The sequence below is a fragment of the Hydra vulgaris genome, chromosome 14 (assembly GCF_038396675.1).
Source record: "Hydra vulgaris chromosome 14, alternate assembly HydraT2T_AEP".
Classification (NCBI taxonomy): Eukaryota; Metazoa; Cnidaria; class Hydrozoa; order Anthoathecata; family Hydridae; genus Hydra; species Hydra vulgaris.
The window spans coordinates 20,445,087-20,468,470 of record NC_088933.1 but is presented as its reverse complement, the minus strand read 5'-3'; the positions used below and the strand labels follow the sequence as shown (position 1 = coordinate 20,468,470).

Genomic DNA, 23,384 nt, shown 5'->3' with positions numbered 1-23,384 from the left:
GCGTTTTGTCCATCAATTCAGTCTAGCCAAGCTGATAGAATCTGTAAAAAGTGCAATATCTACTTTGCCTCTCAAGCCTCAGACAGAATTTTTGGCAGTCATTGCCTTGCAGAAGAGTTTGGAAACTGCTGAATGGTTAGATGAAAATGAAGTTGACGCAACGAATTTGATTGTACCTCAAGAATACGATATCCTTTTAGAGCGCGGAGAGCATTCACTACCTATTGTTTTAATCGATGATCACTTTAACAACCCATAGGAAGATTATATTAAAGATATATAATACTATTTGCTTAGTTGATTATTTAATGAGATATCGACTATTATATAATATAATTTGATGAGATCTACTTTTATATAAATGTATAATTTAGTCAGAAAAAAAATCAATGCTTTTTAAGCATTTATATTGTTTTTTAGGGGGGAGGGGGTACACAAAAACTAACATCATGTATAACGGGGGGTTGGTCAAAAATTGACAGTTTGACAAAGGGGGGAGGGGGAGTCGAAAAATTGAGAAAAAACACTGACATCATTTATGGATGACCCCTTGAGGAATAATAAGTAGGCATCTTAATCTGAAACTTAGATAAATTTCGTTACGTTGAATGATTTCAAATATGTTGATGGGGATAAAAAAATATCGAAATATTTAATCAAAGGATCCTCAAGATTATTTTTCACATGCCAAGTTAATGCTGTTAAATTGTTAAACGACGATTAATGATTTTAAACTTTAAAGATAAATATAATGAATTTTAAACTTATCAAAGAATGGTTACCCGTCACTTGATAATGCTACCCGGGTAGTAATCAACGGGCGGTTATCCGGGTGCCCGGTTACCTGCCTGTAAAGTTACATACAACCGTATGAACAACGTGGAAAGCAAAACCCATCTATTTTGAAATCAATACATACTTAAGAAAAATAAAGGTTATAGTCTAATTGAATTTTAATTACATTTTTAGCCATGAAAATTAAACAAAATTATTTTTGTACCACCGTATTTTAATACGGTGACCTCCGCACAACAACCAATTTTTATAAAAATTTAGTCAAATATTCTTCTGATAACAGTTAATGTATGCACCAAATAACATACATAAAAGTATCTATTTTAAAAATTATTTATATTAAAAGTCAAAAAAGATGAAGATTTTTTCAATGTTTTCAAGATAGCGACCTCTTAAAAACTTATTAAATTTTTGAAAAATTTACAGACAACTTTTTTTTTGGTGGTTATTAAGGTGGTAGTACACCAATAAAAGTAAAAAAAATTTTTTTTTTACTTTGATTATTTAACCAATATAATCATCGTTGATTTCGAGTTTTTAGTTGATTTAACTAAATAAAAAAAGCTTGACATGTTAAAACTTGTTTATAATGTATCGGTATAAATGTTTTTTATTTTCCCCCCTAGCAACGCTTTGTTTATTCCGTTGTTATGCGCTTTAGAAACAAAATAAAACCATAAAAAAGCCATAAAATACTTACTTAGTCAACTCTTTTAAGTGCAAAGTTGTAGACTGCAACGACTTTTTGTTAATTAGTTAAGTATGATGGCTTAATTGACGTAATTTGCTTCTTGGTTCAAGCTGCATTCAAACTTTATTATTTATGCTATAGTAAATCTTTTATCTTTTAAAATAAAAATAATATGGGTGGATCAAAGAGAAAACAATTATTAAATAGAATATACAATAATAAAAAAGCAAAACTTCGTGGAAACAGATATACAAAGATTCCTTCTTCAGAAACGAAAACTTTATCTTTTGTTGAATCTGCCACACATTCTGCTTCTTCAAAAAAATTAATTATTGCTGATAGAGATTTTCAAGATTTTCAAAGTTCAGATTTTAACTTTGTCATGAACTTTAGTCTGTTGGAAAACGTTATATCGCTACTGAAATGCCCGAATTTGTGTGAAGATAATGTTTATTTAATGTTTGATTCCTCAAAAAAGTTTGGTTTAAGTATTGGATTAAAAATATGTTGTAACAGTTGCAATTGGAAAACTGAGTTTTTTTCATCTGCTACATTTTGTAAAAAAAATTTAATCGAACAACAAGAGCCTAGTAAAATCAAATGTAGTGGACAAAAACCATTTGATATTAACACACGTGTCATTGTGGCTTTTTGTGAAATGGGTAAAGGGTTATCATCATTAGAAAAATTTTATGGAATAATGAATATGAAGCCACCTACGAACAAAAAAAGCTACAAAAAAACTTTACATAACCTGTTAGATGTTTATCAAAATTTAGTTGACCAGAACATGAAAAATGCTGCTGATGAATTAATCCCTGCAAGTAAAACATCAAGAGACATTATGTGTAGCTTTGATGGTTCATGGCGAAAGCGTGGTTTTACTTCAAATAACGGAGTTGTTTCTGCAATTTCAGTTGAAAGGGGTAAATGTATTGACTTTCAAATAGAAACAAAAACGTGTAAATTATGTTCAATATGGAAGTTAAAAAAATACACGTACCCAGTTGAATATGAAAAGTTTCAGTCATCACATTACCAAAAGTGTAAAATTAGTCATACTGGATTATCATCGGCTATGGAATCAAGTGGTGTTTTAAAACTTTTTCATCGTTCTGAAAAGAAAAACAAAGGTATACCACATATCTTGGTGACTGAGATAGTAGTTCTTATACCAGTGTTGTTGCTGCTAAACCTTATGGACATAATGTAGAAATTAAAAAAGCAGAGTGCATTGGTCGTATTCAAAAACGAGTTGGCACGCGTTTAAGAAACTTAAAAAAAAGCAGCAAAGAAATTTTAAGTGATGGTAAAACACTAGGAGGAGCAGGTCGTTTGACAGAAAATGTTATTAACACATTGCAAAATTACTATGGCAAAGCAATCAGACAGAACATTGGTAGTTTATATGCAATGAAAAAAAGTGTAGCAGCTGTTCTTTTTCACTGTTCTGAAAGTTATGACAATGAAACACGCCATCAATTTTGTTTGCGCACTAAGGATTCTTGGTGCAAATTCCAGGCTGAAAAAGTAACTGGAAAAAAAACATACAAAGAAAATATTTGTATTCCTGCTGCTGTTCCAGATTTTATAAAACCAATATTTATAGATCTTGGAAGTGATATTCTTTTAGAAAAATGTTTGCACGGTAAAACACAAAATCCTAATGAATCCTTGAATCAATTGATTTGGAAGCGGTGTCCCAAAGATATATTTGTTGAAAGAACTGCCTTATATGTTGGAGTAGCATCAGCTGTCCTATACTTTAATAATGGACTAAAATTTTTAGAGACGTTATTTGATAAGCTTGAAATAATAGTAGGTTGCAATCAACATAACTTTTGTCTTATAAATGACTCAAAGCGCATTTCTAAAGCAGAAAAGCAATGCACAAGTATAGTGAAATTAAGACGCAAGAAACTAAGAGCTATACAAAAAGGTTTTTGTGATCAAAACGAAACATTAGAAGGTGCAGTTTATGGAAGTGGGGAGTTTTGAACAATTTTTTTTTGTTTTAATTTTTAAATTGAGTTTTTCTCAAAATCATATTTTATAGCCTGGCGACGGAGATATTTTTCAAACCGATAATCCATTTGATCTGAAATTTGGTACACTTGTTTGTAACACATGTATTTGCAACCTCTACTAGAATTATGTTTACAGCTAATTGTGTTCTACTTTTGTGAGTTATTTTGTGTTCTCAAATAACACCAAAACTTCCAAATATGACTAAAATGCATATATTTTGACTTTTTTTGGTCAAAAGTCCAAAACTTTTAGTGTATGTTGTAATTGCATAAGTAAAGGATCACAAGCCAAAATTTCAGTTCAAATTTATTTACGGTTACTGAAAAAACCCTGTCGCCAGTTATTCATTTTTAGGCTTTTGTCTATCAATAATTATGCGCATAATTAATTTTTTTAAAATTTTTAAATTTTCACTTTTATTTTAATCATATAATATGTTATGTACTATTAAAAATTGAAATAATGTTGAAATGCAAGATTTTTTTTTAATGGTATACTACCACCTTAAGGTTTTCATGGAACTCTCTTCGGTCTTATCACAGAGCACCGCGAAAGAGCATATAGCTAGAAAGTTCAGGCCTCCTCTATTGCCAATGTTGTTTAATGGGTTAGCCGACGTCAAGCCTCGAACCTCTTTGTTCTGAGTCAGAACCTAGAGAAACCAAGTCAGAACTCTAAATATCTCGTATATCTCAGAATTTAAATTTAATAATCATTGAACCTCAACTGGACAAAATCATCACCACAAATGCGGTTATTTTGACTATTAGAGCCCATTTTCATTTTAATATCATTATTTAATTTAGATGTAAAATTAATTCTTACAAAAATATATATATTCGTTGATTGTAAATAAATTTTTATATTGGTCAAGGTCATATTATATTTAGACAAGAACATACTTTAAGGTCCGAAATTCGATGACTGGCCCATAAGAACAGCATAAATGAAGAAGGCAGCAGAAAACATTTTTATCAAAAAACCCTTGCGTATTTAATAACTTCAGATTATATTTTTAAACATTAAATGCTTCTGGCCCTCAGGAAAACTATTTTGATAATTTCGCATGTCTTAGAGTAAAGATTACCCTATCTCCTTTTCAAAATGTTTTCAGTTTAAGAAACTTGTTTTAGCATGTTTAAACGCGAACTGACACTCGTCTCCCAAACTATATTAAATACAAACTGAGCATGGTTTTAAAACTCTGCGTTAGCACACGATTTGCATCTAAAGGTTTTAATATATTTTATAAATAAAAATCAAAACAAAAATACAAGCTTTCTTACGCAGAGTTGAACAACAATTAGGCTTTAGTACGAAGCATTTTCTTAATTTGTACAACACAGCTGTACAACAAAAGCAACTTCCCTAATAAACGCATTTTATACCCAATGTTAGACAATACGCACACAAAGAAGTTAAAGTACTTTCATAGATGTTACAGTAAAAGCTTACATAAAGAAATGAAAAGTTTTTTGTTAAAACAAAAAATGAATTAAAAAATGAATTAAAAAGTTGCTAGATTTAAAAAAACAAAATTTATATACTTTCATGTGCTAGAATTTTCGTCTTTATTATTATCTATTTCTTCATTAATATTAGTGTGTTCATTAATATTCGTGTCTTCATTAATACTAGTGTCATTATTTTCATTATTATCATCAAGAGTGCCATAAACGTCTGGGTGTTTTAAAAAACATTCTTGCATTGTTTTAAAATTGTCAAAACAGTCCATGCCTTTTGGCTCAGTATTACTATAATGGAAACACGAAAACGCCCCTTTAAATTCTTCTCCGCATGGACCATCAGCCATTCCTTGCAAACAAGGACAATCCCAATTTATCTCACCATTTTCTTTAATTAATCCATGGGCTTCTTCACCACTAGGTAAAAGCGGATTTTCGCTGCTTTTTTTATAGTCTTCCTCAGTGATAAAGATTATTTTATCTTTTCCTAAATATGAAAAATATTAAATGAAAAACAGTTAAATAATAACTGCTATATTACGATAATGCATTACTAATTTGATCATTAAAAAACAAGAATTTTTTATTTATTCAAGTTTCAACCGAAATTTAAATTGAGAACTATTTGGAGCCTTATTTTCATTATATTATGATGTAAGCTTGATGTTACTCAGTAAGTATAAAACATGTTTAAGATGTCTAAAATCGTATTGATACATGTTTACGCTTTAATACATGTTTCAGATGTCTTAAACACGCTTTGTGTCCACTGGGTATAGTTTGTATTGATATTTAATATATAAACTAATTAAGCCTATTTTCAATCAATGTACACTTATTTAGGTATAAATTTTCTTCAAAATTTGTTCTGAATTTTAGTTTAAAATACAGAACTATTACATAAATTGCATTTTATGCAACCACTAAAAAAGACATTAATATTTTCAAGACTCAATTTTCAGGAAAACACAATTTTTTTTATTGAAATAAGATTATTTTATGATGACATAAAAAATACAATTTAATATGCAAACTTTATTTCTGATTAAGTAACAAAACTAATAACTACTAGCTGTCCAGACCTGCAAAATACAGGTCTTGGTCTGTTCCATACCAACCATTTCTATACTTACTCCTTACTTCAATGTTTTTTAGTTAGCAGTAGGAAATATATATAAAAATTTTTTAATAACAATTCTATGTTTCGCGTGAAAATTCTAACATATTTTAAACAACTCTTCTTAGTAAGATGAACAAATCAAATAATTAAATCATTGAGTTACTGTAGAAATTATTTTTTGCAAACAAATAATATTAGTTTAAAAGATTTACGGCATTTAGTGGCTCTGAGAATGAGCCACTAAAGTAATAGTTCGTTCGATAGCATATTCTTAAAACAATTTATGCAAGAAATATCTAAACTCAACAAATTTGGAATAATACAATTTTTACAACAATTCAACAGAAAACTCTTGAACTTTATTATGCTTAGTCAGCGTATTTTTTGAACTAATAGAATTAGTTTGTTCATAGATTTGGCGGGTTATTAGTGTTTGCGAATATTCTTTTTATTCTTCCACACCAAGATGTTTTGGAACATTCAAGTTAATGTATGTTTCCATGTATGTCCGAACATTCAAGTTAATGTATGTTTCCATGTTCATAGTAATTTTTGTTTTACCGACATACATAAATTTATATGTTCTCAAAACGACTTTAAGACCTGGCCAGTTTTTCGCAACTAAATATTATTTCCGTGGTCATTAATCGAGCGATCTTAATTAACTTTAAAAAAATCTAAACACTTCAATAGCAGCTGTATGAATTTATCTGCAATTCGGATATTAGTACCCGTCTAAATATTGTTTAAAAGACCAGCTTTAAATAATTACAATCAATATAAAAAGTTTAAAAGTAGGAAATAGACTTAAAAATATGTGGAATAAAGAACTTACCACGACCGGTATAATAAGTCTTGGTAGATAATTTTTAACATTAGTAACATAAGTATCACTGAAAGAAATTTGTTGCGACATACAAAACAAATTTCTTTCAGTGTTTTGATGTTTTTAGAAATTTGAAGTTTTTTTAAAATTTCTCTCCCTTTCATATGCTATAGTATATAATTTCCTTATATATGCTATGTATAAAATATCTATAAAACTTTAAAAATGTTTTATTTTGTGTTTTAGAAAATTAGAAAAGATTTAAAAAAATAAAGTGCTAGCAAAAGAATTTGAACCCCCACAATGCACTTAAGAAGCGCAGCTAAGACATACTGTACCAACTTTTTTTAATACTTTTAACTAAACATAAGATATTGTTACTTTATAAAACAGCAAATTAATGCTTTAAATCAAAATTAAGGAGATATCGCCCCAATACAACATCCTTACAGGGCCTATTCTAGGAAAAAAATTTGGGCAGCAGTACCCCATCATTCTGGCGAACTTTAGCAGAAAATCTGCATTTTTTTCGTGAAAATAAAACAAACAATATTTGCCATAAAATCAATAATAAAAAAAAAGTTCTCAAATTTTGAATTGGACGGCACCCAAATATGGTCAAACCTATCGAAATTTTTAAGTAAAAGTAAAACTGTAAAACTTAATATGATTTTTACCATTACATAATTTGAAGTTTACATAAGCTAAATATTTGCACATTTTCTTATAAAAAGTGCAACCGAGTTAATAACACTTTCTTGTTATTAACTAGGTTGTGATGGCTGTAGTGAGTTTTGTGTCAAACACGGACAAATGAGTAATGGCAGCATTAAATTCAATATTAATATATAATTAATTAACACATATAGGTGTGTATATACAAAAGATAGTATTTATCTAAGAACACAATTTCCTAATATACTTGTGTACTTTAATTCTTAAAAAGATTCAGACAAAAAATTTCAGAATTAAAAGAAAAACAAAGATTACTGAAAAATATTTTAGCTTGCCCAACCCAAATCCTTAGTTAATATAGATGCACTTCTTGTATGTTATTCCTATTTAGTCAGTATTTATGTTTTACAAAGTGTTAATAGATATTTTTAAATATCAAAAACTATTATTATTTTATTTTATTGGTGTTAAATAATTCAGTACTACATAACCTTGAAGAGACAAATACAGTATATAAAGTACAATTAAATTTTTTTTTTCAATTTTTGAAAAAGAATCTATTTTTAATAAAGTATCATACTTTATTAATTTTATCTGCAAACATAGTTGTAATCTATAACTTCAATTTTTTGTTTTACTTCAATACTGCTAAAATGTTTTACACTCATCTTAAACATGAGGAATTTTTATTAATATTTTATTTAAAATGTATCATTATAATGGTAATGTTGCAGAATAGCGGCGTAAAATAATTTTATTTTTTCGCTTGTTGCACTCTTGACAGTGAGGGCTTTTTAAACATTAGGAATGTTAACTGAAATAATAAAAGAAATAATAGTGCCGCTACATCAACTAAGGGTACATCAGCTCTTTTATAGTAGCAGGCTCTAAAAGAGCTGATGTAGCAGCACACTATTGCAGCAGCAGGCTATAAGATAGTCTATGTACTGAAGCCAATAAATATTCCATTTGTTTATATTAAATAGTCTCCACTTTAATAAAGTCAACAACACGAAAGCGCAACAAGCGGAAAAATAAAATTATTTTACACAGCTATTCTGCAACATTATCTATTATAAAATTATATATTAAAAACAAGAGTGTCTTGATAAGTTATATTTAATGTTAGTTAAAAGACAAAAAAGCAATACAATGAGGTTTATTTACAGTACAACTTTCTAAGAGAATAAGAGCGATAATATTTATTTTATTTATTTAAAATATTTATACAGGATAAATTTTTAGATGTAAAAGTTATATAAATAAAAAATAAACACTGCTGTGCTGGGAGCCACATCTGAATAAAATGAAACTGAAAGCCAAAAATGTCAAACTAAACAAATTCATAAAAAATCTGTAATTTCCATTTGCATTGCCACTCAATTATAAAAAAGACACTTTTTCACTTTATTGTGAGAAAAATATTTTATGCATTAAGTAATATCTGTATAATTTATAACCATATTATTGTGTAATATAAATAAGTACTTGTAAAAATAGAAAACAAAAAAAAAATTTATATACAGAGAACATAAATAAATAACTAAACATACCATCTTCTTTACAATACGACATCTGCAGATTGCAAATGCTTCTGTCAGTTTATATTATTTGAAAAAAATATTTCTGAAAAAGTATATATAGATATATTATATAAAGTATTATGAATAAAGTTCTTACAAATTTGTATAAAACTTATTTTAAAATTATTTTCAATTGATTTAACTTCTAAATTACTTTTCTTACTGATGAGAAATTTGAGTGATTTCAAAAAATAAATGATCAAATACTTAAATACCAAATTAAAAAAAATTTAAATTTAAAACCAAATACTAATGCCATTTTTTTAAGTTTAATATATTTTTACTGAAAATGTGTTTATATATCTTCTTTTTTTTATATATATGAGCTGAAAGTTATATATATTAAATTTTTTGAATCAGAACACCTTTTCCACATGCTTCAACCAAAGTAAAAAAGAGATAAAAAGAAAATAAATCATGACATCAAAAGCTGAAAATTTCTTTGAAAAAGAACTTTCAAAATTTTTAGTAATAAATTTAGAAAACATTTTTTACAACTATATAATTCATACAAAAGTTAATTGCAGCAACAAAAACTAGTTAATAATTGTATTAATGCTAAACAAAATAACAATTGCTAGATTTCGTAAGAAGACATATTGCAGTTATATACAAATGTAGGTTTTTTTTATTGTAAACTAGATACTTTTCGTAATTTGTGTGTATTTAGTTTAACTTCAGTTAATAAAAACACTATTTTTGTTATTATTAATAATATTATTATATAATTATAATTATTATTATTTATTATAATAATATCATCATATAATTTTATTTGTTAATTTTAAATCACTCTGTTAATTTTAAATCACTTTAAATCACGTCTATTCTCTTAAAACATTAGGCAAACTTAAAAACTGATAGTTGATCGCGCAAAGTAAATGCGCACGTTTTTTTTACATTTTGATGACTAGTTAAATAAGTATATAATTTATATTACAGACTGCCTTATAAACTTGTATTTAAGTTATAAAAATAACATTTAAATATTTTTTAAGTCTTTACAGTTTTATTTAAAATAAATATTTACTGTTTACTTATAATGTTTTGAGTACTTTTTTGAATTTAATTTAAAACAAATTTAAAATTATCAATAAAATCTTTAACCTGACTCTGAGTCAGTTTGTACACTTGCCGTAGGGCTAATATTGTTCATCTGAGGGAACAGTATCGCATCAAAGAGTGGTAATGGCGGTGAGCATATGTTCTATTTTATGTTTCAAATACCAAATAAACTTTTTATTTCAAATATGTATATATATATATATATATATATATATATATATATATATATATATATATATATATATATATATATATATATATATATATATATATATATATATATATATATATATATATATATATATATATATGTATGTATAAATAGATGACTTTACTTAGAATTCATTCTACCCAATCTTCAAGACTTCAATGCATGCATTCAATTAAACAAGTTTACATATTATGAAAATGTTTCTCTTTTCATGTTCTTGATAAGTTGATTAACCATGATTTCCAATCAATCTCATTGTTGCTGATTTGGATTATTTATTAGTTACAAATTGATTGTCTTTTTCCGCAAAATAAAATGTTAAATCTATCACTGCTTGAATTTAATAGTTTAAGAATGTCTTTATTGATTTCCTGGTTTCCCAAAATTCATATGGTACAAGCAGGCTTTGTTGAGACTAAATGCCTTCAAAAACAGTTAAAAAAAAAATGGGCTATGCCTGTCCTGATATTTTTGTACAGACTATCAGCATTTGCATTTTATTGATATTTGAAGCAAACTTGCAAAGATTGCAGAGAAATTAGTATAAATATTTTGTTTGAAGTTATATTTTAATAGTATTTTTTGATAGTTATACTCATTGCACTCAGTTTTATGTTCGCTTATAGTTTAGTTAAACTGTATCATTGTATAAAGGTGATCTACTGCTATGTATGATATCTTAAGACACTAATTGCACGTTTTTGAATGTTTAAAATGTTCCTGCACTGCTTCTGCTTCTATCTTGAGGAAAAAGCAATTATAAATTTCCCTCATAAAGTTAATGTAGACAAATAGTAAGACAAATTTTGTAAATTTTTTTTTAGGTAATCTTTCATGGCTCTAGATGCTACATAACTTTTTTTTTTTTTCTTTGCAACTTTCTAACTTTGTGCTTAAAAATAAAATCTTTAAAAAATGTTAAAAAGCTTGTTGTGCAGATAAATAGATAGTACAGTGCTCACTGTACTTCCATAGGCATAGCAGGAATTTGAACTTCTATCATGGAGTCAAAACTCGTTTTGACTCCATGATAGAAGTCAATATGTGAGACAAGTGAAATAAAGCATAGTAGATAGATTTTAAAGTTTTTAAAGTCCAAACTAAGTTTTTGTCTAGCTTTATACCCAAGAAAATAATTTGGGTGGTGGTACCCCTGTGCCAGTGCCTGCTGTAATGGAATTAGGCAGAACCATTGTTGTATGTAGTCATTTTTTTGCGAAAAAAATGATACTTGCTGTCTTAGAAAAAAAATCCTCAATTTCTGAATTTTGGTGAAACCGAAATATATTCAACACTGTTTACAAATTCCTAGCACCATGGGTTTTTCCCATTAAATTTGATCTGCTAATTTAATTTTTTGTGGCGACATTTAAATAATAATAATTTTTTGTAGTTAAGGAAAATTTTGTTTGCATTTAGCCAGTTGCATTTTAAGATCATAGTTAACATATTTGTTGATTGTTTTTATAGACTTATTAAATAGAGAAGATTTGTGTCATGTGCAGTGTTGGACTTAACAAAATTTTTAAAATATCATTTTACAACAATAAATTGCTGACCTCAAACTGTTAGAGGTCGGCATCAGGTTGTCAAAAAAAGTTTTACAGAAAGGGGTTATCATAAAACATAGAAATGAGATTGGCGATTTTTTGCTGACCTTAAGCACTTTAAGGTTGTATAACCCTCTCTCAACTCTATAACTCCAAAACACAAACCTTGACAAACTAGGCCACTGCGCAAAGAAACAATTGCGGTGCTACCAGGGATGTAGTGGGGATCAAACTTTAAACTTCTTGCTTATGAGGCAAGTGTTCTACCACTATACTACTACCGCATAAATAATGTAAAGTGAATAATTCTTTGGGTGATTTTGATGCATCCTAAAATATGCTGTTTGCCCCTATAAAATTCTCTAAATTCTTTTTTTCTTTTTTAATTCTTTGAGTTCTTTTGATACAGCATTTACTCTTTATTTTGAGTGATAATTTGTACTTCTTCTTTTTAATTTTTTTACAAATTGTTTTTACAAAATTGCCTAGTTTATTTTTCTAACAATTTATTTTAGCAACTTCCATTAAATCCAAAGCCATTTTTGAATGGGTTGACTGGTAAACCAGTTATGATAAAGCTAAAGTGGGGAATGGAATATAAAGGTTATCTTGTGTCAGTTGATGGCTACATGAATATGCAGGTATGCTTTTTTATCTTTTTAGATTTCTTTTATATTAAGCAAGCTATTGTTGGATTTTAGAAACTGTAGGTAAAATAAAAGTATACAAATAATTGACAAGAATATCATTTAAAGCCTTATTTTGGCTGTAAAATGTTGAATATTGATAGTATTTATTGTTACTTATATTTAAATTATGTGCATTTTTTGATTGGTTAGATATTAGAATTAAAGATTTTCTTAAATCATTTACCTCATAATGGTAGCTTTTTAAAAGGGATTTCTAAGTACTATAAAAGTATTACTTCATTTGCAGGAACTTAAAAAAGAAAAGTTAGTACATCATTTTGATGAAGCAACATGAATTCCTTAAGAAAGATCTTTAGCATTGCATCTCTCCCTCTTTGATGAAAATGCTATTTTAACTTCTCAACATCTTATTCATTGTTTACATTTCAGTGGTGTAGTATTATGTTAAGTAAAATGACGATGGTACAATGTACAGTACATCCTCTCAAAAAGACAACTTATTTATAACAGAAATACCAGTCAGTCGCCAGACAATTATTAGTTATAAGCTTACAAAATATTCAGTAAAAAAATCATATTTTTAGATAATCTGCAAAATCTTTACTATCTGTCTCAGAACCACTTGCTATAGAGGCGCAAGCAAAAGCATATGAGTAAAGTCAAGAAGATCTGGTGTTCATTCTAGGCAGAAGATTGTAGCACAGGATTACATCTACACCAAACATACGCTAGATAAAGTTGTACAAGGCTGGTCAACAGAAAAGTCTCAGTTTTGGAAATCCTTTACAAGCCAGAGGCAGTCAACATATGCCCAGGTTGAGTGATTTTGTTAAGACACCATTTCTAGCCCTTATTTAACCAAGAACCCCAAAAAGAGGGCTACTTTAAATTAGAGTTAACTTCTTTGCCAGCCTGAAAAGCTAAAAACAGCATCTTTTTGTGAGATTTTGCAAATTTTCTAATATAATAACCCTATAAAACAGGGTTTATAATGTTGCATAGAAAGGGTGAATACAAGAGAATAATGTTTATACAATTAATCATTGTAAATAAACACTGTATTTACAATAATTATTTATACAAATGTTGCAATAATATTTTTCAACTTTAATGCTTAAAAGCTATTGCAAAGTTATAAAAGCAAATGCTTTCTAATTTTGATATCTAGAATAATGAAAGAAATGATTGCTGCCCCATGCCAAACCCTCCTTTAATGTTGGGGCATTCTTTTGCAGCAGCAGGCTATAAGATAGTATGCACCTAAACCCCCAGCAGCTGACTATTTTAGTGCATTTATAGTTTTGATATACATTATATTAGTGTTGTCAAAAGACCCGGTACTTCGGTACCAAGTTGGTACTGAAAAAATGTAAATGTCACGGTACCAAGTTTTCTTAAGTACCGGTAGTACCGAAGACCCGTTCAAAAAGTAATTTGTAAAAAGTCGTTTGTAAAAAGTCTTTTCGAAAGAAGATTTTGTAAAAAGTCTCTTGTAAAAAGTTGTTTTTAAAAAGTCGCTCATAAAAAGTCGTTTGTAAAAAGTTATTTGTAAAAAGTCTTTTGTAAAAAAGATTTTGACGTCTTTAATAGAATGACTTTACAGAGAAAATAAAATCGGTGACTTCAAAAGCGAAATGTAACTTTTTAAGTGACTTCTAATTAAAACGTTTAAGCATTAAAAGTTTTGAACAATGTTCAATGTTTTGAATAAAGTCGTTGTTGTTAATAAAATCAATATTAAAAATAGTTCTAAACGATTTAAATTAATGAAAAAAATTATAATTTAGTAAAAGATAATATAAATATATATTTTTGCTGATTCTTTCCTTCTTCAAAAAAATAAATAAAAAAATTCCAAAAAAATAAAAAATATTTATCGAAGAAAACGTTTTAGCGAATAAAGTTTTATGTATAGTTTTTTCGATTAAAGTATTAAAGGTTTTTATCGCATTATAAAAATGGAAATAAAATTAGTTATAGAAATAGTTTTAAATTTATTATAAAAAATGCATACTTATAAAATAAATAAAACTACATATATTATATTTAATTATTGGGAAAATCCTTCTAATCCTTTACTTTTTTACTTCCATGGTGCTACTAATAGAAATTATGTAATTACCTACCGTGTAAAGGATTAAACAATTTTATACAAAAAGTATTTTTTAACAAAATGTAAAATATTTAATCTTTTTACAAGTACTAATTATTTATTAAAATTGTTTATATAGGCTTTATATAGGCTATTATAAAAGCTGAGGTTTGTTATTTAGAGAAAAACTAATGTTTCATATGTTCAGACTCAGCCCATTTTTGACTTCTATACTTATAAAGTATATTTATTATATTTTCCTTTTACAGCTGCAAGCTGAGGAAGACCATGGAACACCCCCGCAAACTCATAAACAGGTAACAGTTACAGAAGCTTTTCAGTGGCAACAAAAATATGACAAAACCTCACCTGAGGCAAGAAAGCTGAACCTAGCTGTTGCTGAATTCATATGTATTGATAAAGTGCCCATTTATACAGTTCAAAAATGTGGATTCCAACAAATGCTCCATCATTTCAACCCAAAATACCAGCTTCCAAGTCGAAACTTTTTTATGTACACTGAGATTCCCCGCATGTACAATGACACCAGAGACCTCGTAATCCAGCATCTCAGAGACAAATCATTTTACAGCTGCACAACAGATCTTTGGACAAGTAGAACTGCAGACACTTTCATGTCTTTAACTCTGCAGTACATTACTAAATCATGGGAATTGCAATCCTGGTGTCTTGGCTGTTGTGGTCTCAACACAGACGACACTGCTGAAAGTTTGAAGGAGGCCTTTGAAGAAAAACTTGAAGACTGGAAGTTTGACATTGCAAGAATGTCAGGCATCACAACAGACAATGCCACAAATAACAAAAAAGCCTTTGAGGACTACACCTGGATTCCTTGTTTTGGACACAATCTCCACCTTGCTGTAAATAAGGCATTAGACATAAACAGGGTGTCTGCAGTGCTGTCAAGGCTTCGAAAAACTATTTCTGGCTTTACAAGATCCCCAAAACTTTCACGCCAGCTGACCAAGAAACAGAAAGATCTGTCCTCTCCAGACCACAAACTCATTCATGATGAACCCACTCGCTGGAATATTTCATACGATATGGTGGAACGTTTCTTGAAGCAGCAGCAGGTTGTCTGTACTGTCCTGGCTGAAGACAGGAAAAAATGGCATCTGATGCCAAAAGACTCAGATATTACAGTTTTAGAAACTGTTAAAGCAGTTCTTAAGCCACTCAGTCCCTTTACTGATGCACTTAGCGGGGAAAAACATACCACCCTGTCTTCAGTCTTGCCGTTACTCTGGAAGATATTTGAGTGTCTCAGTCATGAACAAAGTGACTCTGCATTAGCCCAAGAGATGAAGGAAAAGATACACGAGTATCTTCAGCATCGCTATGATGACCTGCAGCTACGGTTTCTTTTGAACACTGCAACCTGCCTTGATCCATGATTTAAGAACAGCTTTGTCTCTCTAAAGGATGATGTGAAGCAAAGTCTCCTGGATGAGGTAAAAAAATGGGCAATGATAAAGAAGGAATTGCAATTCGGGTGTCTAGAGGATTGTCGAGTAAAGAAGTCAGGCCATCAAAAAAATCCAAAAATGACCTAAAGTTTCTGCTTTTCACCATACAAGGGGAAAAGAAAGAAAAAGGAGAGCCAGCATCCTCAAGTCATGCACCTCTTTCTGCAAGTGATGAGATAAATGGTGAATTCTTGGTGTACGGTCAGATGCCTGAGGTCAGTGCTGAGGATGATCCACTTTCCTGGTGGAAAACAAATATGGGTACTCTACCTCAACTATCAGAGTTTGCCAGGAAGTACCTTTGCATTGCTGCATCTAGCTGTTCATCTGAAAGAGTGTTTAGTACTGCAGGGTACATTATTAGCCCAAGACGCTCAAGACTGAGTCAGGAACATGTTGATATGTTAGTGTTTCTATCTGAAAATCTGGAAATGGCAAAGAAAGTAACTTAAGGAATAACTGTGTAGACCAGTATTAATTTGGGTGAAAATCGTTGTTATTTATCTAGTTATTTAATTACTCAAACGTTTACAATCCTTGGCTTGAAATACTTAAATTATGCCGTTGTTGTTTTGTTTTTTTACATGTATAATAATATTTTAACTTACAATTTGTTCAGTTATGGCATATTTTGTTTAATTTATAAAAATGTTAAAGTTTATAAATAAGAGTGATTATTCAGTCATGGCTTATTGTTTTGTTATTTATCTAGTTATTTAATTACTTAAATGTTTACAATCCTTGGCTTGAAATACTTAAATTATGCCATTGTTTTTTTACATTTATAATAATATTTTAGTTTATTACTTGTTGGTCATGGCATATTTTGTTTAATTTATAAAAATTGCGTTTTTTAGGTTTGTAATTTTTCATTTATTATTTGTGGAAAAAGTTGAAACACAATTTTAAACAAGTATGAAGAATGGCATTGTTTAACTTTATTAATAAAAATATTGTGTTTTTCAGCTAGCATGTTTTTGTGTTTTGCTTTGATACAAAGAATCGTGAATTTTTATTGGCAAATTTAGTCTAAATTAAACTTTGGTTTGGTACCGAAATTGGTACCGAGTACCGTGGATTTTCACTGGTATCGGTACCGAATACTGTAATTTTGGTACCGTGACAACACTACATTATATACATTATTGATATACATTATAAATAACACTGTACTCAGTGAGTACAGTGTAATAGTACTATTTGTGAAATACTCAGAAAGTACAAACAGATTTTTTGCTGCACACATTTGTTTGTACTCTCTGAGTATTTCACAATAGTACAATTATACTGTACTCACTGAGTACAGTATTATTTATAATGTATATCAATGTGCAGTGTTAAAACTATACTGTACTATTGAATAATTGTTTAATTATGCAATAGTAGATCACTAAGATCAATAACCAATTTTATTTATAGGCTTAATAATGCAAATCAATACTATAATTATTGTTATATTAATTACTTCATTATCTTTAATATTATTGTTTTAAATTAATAGATTTTTAATTTATAATAATAGATAAGTTTCCAAAATTAGCATTTCTTATCCAATTTTGACGTGTTGGATCCTAGTCAAAATGTCCTATTGATTTATTTATTTTTTAGTTAGCTAATTCTGAAGAGTTTATTGATGGAACATTTACCGGTAACCTTGGAGAAATATTGATTAGGTATGCAAATTATGATCAATGGTTTTTTTAATAAAAATACTTCTAACAAAATAAAAATTTATTATGTTTTAATCAAATAAGGATTAGGAATAAGGCTTTTCATTTTGTTTAATAATGAAAAGCTGAGTATTAACTACATAATGAAATAATGAAAAGCTGGGTATTAACTGGGTATTAATTACTTTCAATAATGAAAAGCTGGGTATTAACTATAATGAAAAGCTGGGTATTACCTACAGTTTTAAAGGGTTAGACTAAACAAAAGATGGTGTTCTTATTCTTGATGAACAAAGTTTTTAACAATAATAACACTAAAAATTCAAGCTAAATAATAAGCTTATTATAAATAAGCTTTAAATAAATAGTAATGGCAAAACTAGAATAGCTGAATGTTGCGATTCTAGTTTATTCTATTGCTCCTATCCATGGCAACCTATTTTTGTATTTTTCTTGCGTTAATTTCTGCATTTTTATATTTATCTAGATATAACTTATTATTTTAACTTAATGAAACAAAAGTTTCAAAAGAAAAATAAAAAGCGATAATAACAGAAAATATTTGTAGCAATAGTATTTATTAGGTTACTTCAAATTATCGTTGGCTTTTTGTTTGTATAAAGTTTAACTTTTTATCTCTATTCTTTGTTCCAGGTGTAATAATGTTTTATATATTCGTGGTGTTGAAGATGAAGACGACGGTGAAGATGCGAGCATGAACACTTAATACGAGTCTATACAAAAAAAAAACGCGTAATTAACCCGTTTATCGTTATTACCTGCTATTTAATCCAGTTAACATCGATGAAATAAAAAAGTGCAAACATTTATAAGATCAAGCTTACAAATTTTATAACTAGTGAATGGTTAAAACTACGTTTGACATAAAAAGATCTTTTTGCGATAATATATTGTTAGTTCTGTTTATAATTTATCTGATATAGTGTTACAAAATATGATTTTAATTATACAGGCTGCTTTAACGTTCATAATGTTGACCGGTTTGTATTGTATTTTTGGGTAAATAGATGTTGGGTAGCGTTTTTGGTGTCGAGGTATTAGGCATTTTTGTTTAAAACAGAAGTTTTTACTAACTATCGCGAATAGTTTTTTAATTTACCTTAATATCGTACCACGAGTTAACATTGAGAGAATAACTTAGTGTTCGTTATGGGGCGCTATTAAAGTAAAAGAAAAAATGTATGCTTTTTTACTGGATTTGTTGCTATTTTTACAAAGTTGTCGAACGTTGTTTTAAATATGATTTAAGTAACGCGAGTGCTGGTGGCTTCGTTGAAAAGTAACCGCCAACGTAAACTCCGCCCGCCAACTGCATCATTTGTGTTTTTTGCTTAACCCTTTCGTGACGAGTGACCCGTATGGCGGTTCATAAAATTTGTTTCTAAATGACGAGTGACCTGCATGGCGGTACATAAACAGTTTTGAATATTTCAAATTGTCTATAGCAATTGGGGAAAACTTTAAACTTATTTTTGAAATGTGAATAATTTCTTAAGTTAATGCTTCAAACCGTTTGTTAAATACATTTATAGATCGCTCAAAAATCAATTTTAAAAAATGACAAAAAAAGATAAAAAGTATACTGTCATAAATAAGAACCTTGATATTTTTTTCGATGATAGTGGTGAAGATTTTTTTTTGTTTAATCACACCAATAAATGTCTCATTTATTTAATATCAAAAACGATATGTTTATGTATTTCTTCTTTATTTGTTAAAGGTTACATAGAGAAACTATATTTTTTTGTTAATGTGAACATGATATATTTTGATCACTTTACTAAGACAATAAAAATTTTTATTAGTATTTTAATTTTCTGAAAGCCAATTCTTTGACAAAAAAAACAAGGTCTTATTTGTAAAATTCTGACTAGTAATTTTTATTTTATACTCTTTTAATTGATCATGATCCAAGATCGTTATTTTACGCGCAGTCATATAGCTGTTTTTAAGTCAGTCGCGAAAGGGTTAAGTTGGCTGGACAAAAACCCCAATCACCCGACTGTCTAAAATTTAAACGTGTGTGATTGGACGCGTATTGGGTAATGGGATGCCCTTCGTCGCCATATTCTAGACAAGTTAAAGTAAAACCATGGTAATATCGCGAATCTGTATTTTTAACTTATGGCTAAACTATGTTCACAAAATATTAAAATTAGCTAACACTTTAACTAGTATTAGTTAAATAACTAGATGTTAAATATACTGCCTCAATGCTTAAGATATCAGTGTTTATTAAACAATCAATTTAATGTTATAAAAAAAGTTTCTTTTTTGTATTTCTTGTTTTTTGAAAGGTTATTCTACTCCCAATGATATATATTTGATAAATCTTAAAAATTATAAAGATGAAAAATTGGGGTTTAGAATGTGGTTGCTTTAATATTGTCTATAATAAACGCCTTAGCAATAGATTTTGACTAATAAATAAAATTGTGATAAGCGGACCAAGATAGTTTCCTTTTCTTCATTTTTTTTTTTTTCTGATTTTTGCTCTAAAGCACTATATTTTCTGAAAGTTACTCAAACTTTAAAAATTTAACAGACAACTTTGATTTTTTAATCAGTACTTTTAAAATTTTTAGATTTTAATAACATAACAAGTTATACATACAAGAGCAAAAGTGCTTATAACATTTGATCTACCACATCTAAATGTTTTTGATAAAACATTCTTTACTAGATTTCGGTGGTAAAATAATCTTGTGTGCAAGTATTTAATAGTTTGTATAAGATTAATGATTGATAAATGTTCTACTTGCTTGAAAAAAGCTATTTAGATCCAATATCGTTATTGAGAGTTGTAACACAAATACTCAATCGTCTTTTTTTCACAATAAAAGCTTTCGCAAAACTTAAAAAAAAAATTGCGCCTTTTTATTTAAAAAAAATAAAAACTTTTTATTAAAATTTTTTTTTGATATTCCATATTCTTTGAACTAAAAGCTAATTCGTCAATACATACTCCTTTAACTCTAAACAGTAAGTTTATATAAATCTCAAATTTTCAACAGTTTTAAAGACTTGAATGTTCACACAAATCTCAAACTATCAACAGCATTAAAAAATGTTTAAATTAGGTTGTAGAATTTTCTTGTGCATGCAGCCAAAATGTATATTCAGCCATTGGGGTTTAATATTTTAAATAATGTGTCTAAACTCATAGTAAGACCATTTTTTATATTTACTTAGTTGAATTCTATTTTGTACTGTGTAAAAAGGGAAAAGAGATTGAATACAATACAATTTAAATCAAAATGTTTTCGAACTCCTTTTTATCAAACCTCATTTTTAAAGAACCTCCTTTCCATAGAATCTATTTTCCATAATTCTAGTTAACTGCAATGGAGTAGGTTAGCAGATGTTAACATAAATCAAAAGTAGGTCGATGTTTTCGCTTACCATATTTTTATTTTATTTTGCCGCATTAACAAGTAAAGTTTCTATTATCATATTTTGCCGCATTAATAAGTAAAACAAAGGTGGCTTGACTCAGACTGTTTGCGTTTATCACAAATTATATATATATATATATATATATATATATATATATATATATATATATATATATATATATATATATATATATATATATATATATATATAAATTAGTAGGAAATCACTTGACAAATTTTTTTTCATTTAACAATGTTTCATCAGTACTCATCAGAAAAAATTTATAATTGCTCGGTTCTTCTAAGAACACTTAGCACTCTAATTTGTAGAACACATTTTACAACTGTATATATATATATATATATATATATATATATATATATATATATATATATATATATATATATATATATATAATTTATTTATTTAGCAAATAAATGGTAGTTCTGTAACTTTTACAAAATAAAAGTTCACTATTAGTGACTTTTTTTTATTAGTGAAGGTGGTTTTGGCGTACGAGATTTCGGAGCCATCCTTATAGGGGATAAATGAACGAAAACAATGTCGATCTCAATTGATACCAGAATGTTTTTACCTTTCTTCTTAATTAATAAAATACAATAGATAATTTTTTAGATAGAAAACAATTGTATAAAATGATTAATAGACTATTGCTTATCTACAAATTGCACTTTACATGAGTTACGGTTCAGAAAAAATAAATTTAAACAGTACCCTTTTCTTGCTTAAAAACTAAAATGAAAGGCAGAAAGACGTTTTTCTACTCAAAACTTTCTTGGATTTTACAAGTATCTCGCCTTTAACTACCTCTTTAACTAGAAAAGACTCAATACACCTTTCTATCACTTCATATATTTTAAAAAAGTATACTCTAAATATAAGAGAATGCAGTTTAGAACAGAAAAATTGATGCAGTTATTAAAAATTGAATGCAGTTTTGGACAAAAAATTGCCAGAAAATTTGTGACTGTTAAAACGAATTTTGTTTAACCTAGCGTTAACGTTGCTTGTTGTGTTGACACAGAGTTCTATCTTTAGTCAACAATATAGCACCAAAAGAACAATATAGTTTTTTTAACTGTAAAACCACTGGCATTGAGCTCCTGGGCCATCCCTCTCAAGGACCTGATTAGGTATGTCTGTTGTGGGTTTTGATGTTAGTGATAAGTTTTTTCTGTTGCAACTGAAGGGTTTCTTTTATTTTTATTTTATTTTTCTTTCACATGTATGGATGGTTTAAATCTCACATGGTAGCGATAAAACTTTGTGCTCAAAATACACACACAAATAAAAACTAATTGCTTTCATCTTACCATAGAATGAAAAGGAAATAACTTGGGTTTGAGTTTTAATATCACCAGGAATATGTTCTTTTACTCTTAGGTAAAAATTGTAATCTTACATTTACATATTTAAATATATAAACCATTTTTAAATGTGAACGATGAACAAAATTATTCTTACCATTTAATTTTGTTTTCTTTCCTAAACTGTTCGTTAATGATCAATAGAGTAAATTTCAAATCTTGAAAATTACTAAATTAAAACCATTTTGCAACAGTATCCAACAAACTGTTTCTCAACAGTATCCAAACTAAAATAAAATAATGTTGGTGGATATGAAGAGATGTTCAGCAGAAAAAAGTTATAAAGGTTTTGTTGATTAAAAGAAATCTATCGTGAATTATTTGTTTTTATAGATTTATTATTAGCTAATCAGTAGCTGTAACTTTTTCTTAATCTGGTCAATGAATCTTCTTTATGCAAAGGAGAGTACGCAATTAAAACAAATATTATAATATATACATTATCATTAGGTATCTTCACATTTAGAAGAGTATCATATAGGTTTGCATTATAATGTAAAAATTATTTACATAAAAAACTCAACATGCTTCAGTTACTTTGTAACAAACACATAACGTTCAGATGAAATAATGTTTTTAAATATATGTGGCTATGAAAATAACCGTTTTTTTTAAGGCATTGTTTATTCTATTGCATTGTCTGTCATACTTTTTTATTTTGATTCTCGTG

At 28.3% G+C, this 23,384-nt stretch overlaps 2 protein-coding genes across 2 annotated transcripts; one reads left to right on the top strand and one right to left on the bottom strand.

The window, feature by feature from the left end:
- Positions 1 to 4,921: 4,921 nt before the first annotated feature.
- LOC100203461 (mitochondrial intermembrane space import and assembly protein 40) lies at positions 4,922 to 9,247 on the bottom strand. Its single transcript, XM_065817146.1, has 2 exons — positions 9,155 to 9,247; positions 4,922 to 5,467 (listed from the first exon to the last, which is right to left on the bottom strand). The coding sequence occupies exons 1-2, from the start codon at positions 9,174 to 9,176 to the stop codon at positions 5,064 to 5,066; spliced, it is 426 nt and encodes a 141-aa protein (XP_065673218.1). The 5' UTR covers positions 9,177 to 9,247; the 3' UTR covers positions 4,922 to 5,063.
- An 850-nt stretch (positions 9,248 to 10,097) lies between these two features.
- Positions 10,098 to 18,818, top strand: LOC100198581 (small nuclear ribonucleoprotein F). Its single transcript, XM_065818593.1, has 4 exons — positions 10,098 to 10,378; positions 12,526 to 12,651; positions 17,848 to 17,912; positions 18,564 to 18,818. The coding sequence occupies exons 1-4, from the start codon at positions 10,373 to 10,375 to the stop codon at positions 18,634 to 18,636; spliced, it is 270 nt and encodes an 89-aa protein (XP_065674665.1). The 5' UTR covers positions 10,098 to 10,372; the 3' UTR covers positions 18,637 to 18,818.
- The last annotated feature ends 4,566 nt before the right edge of the window (positions 18,819 to 23,384 follow it).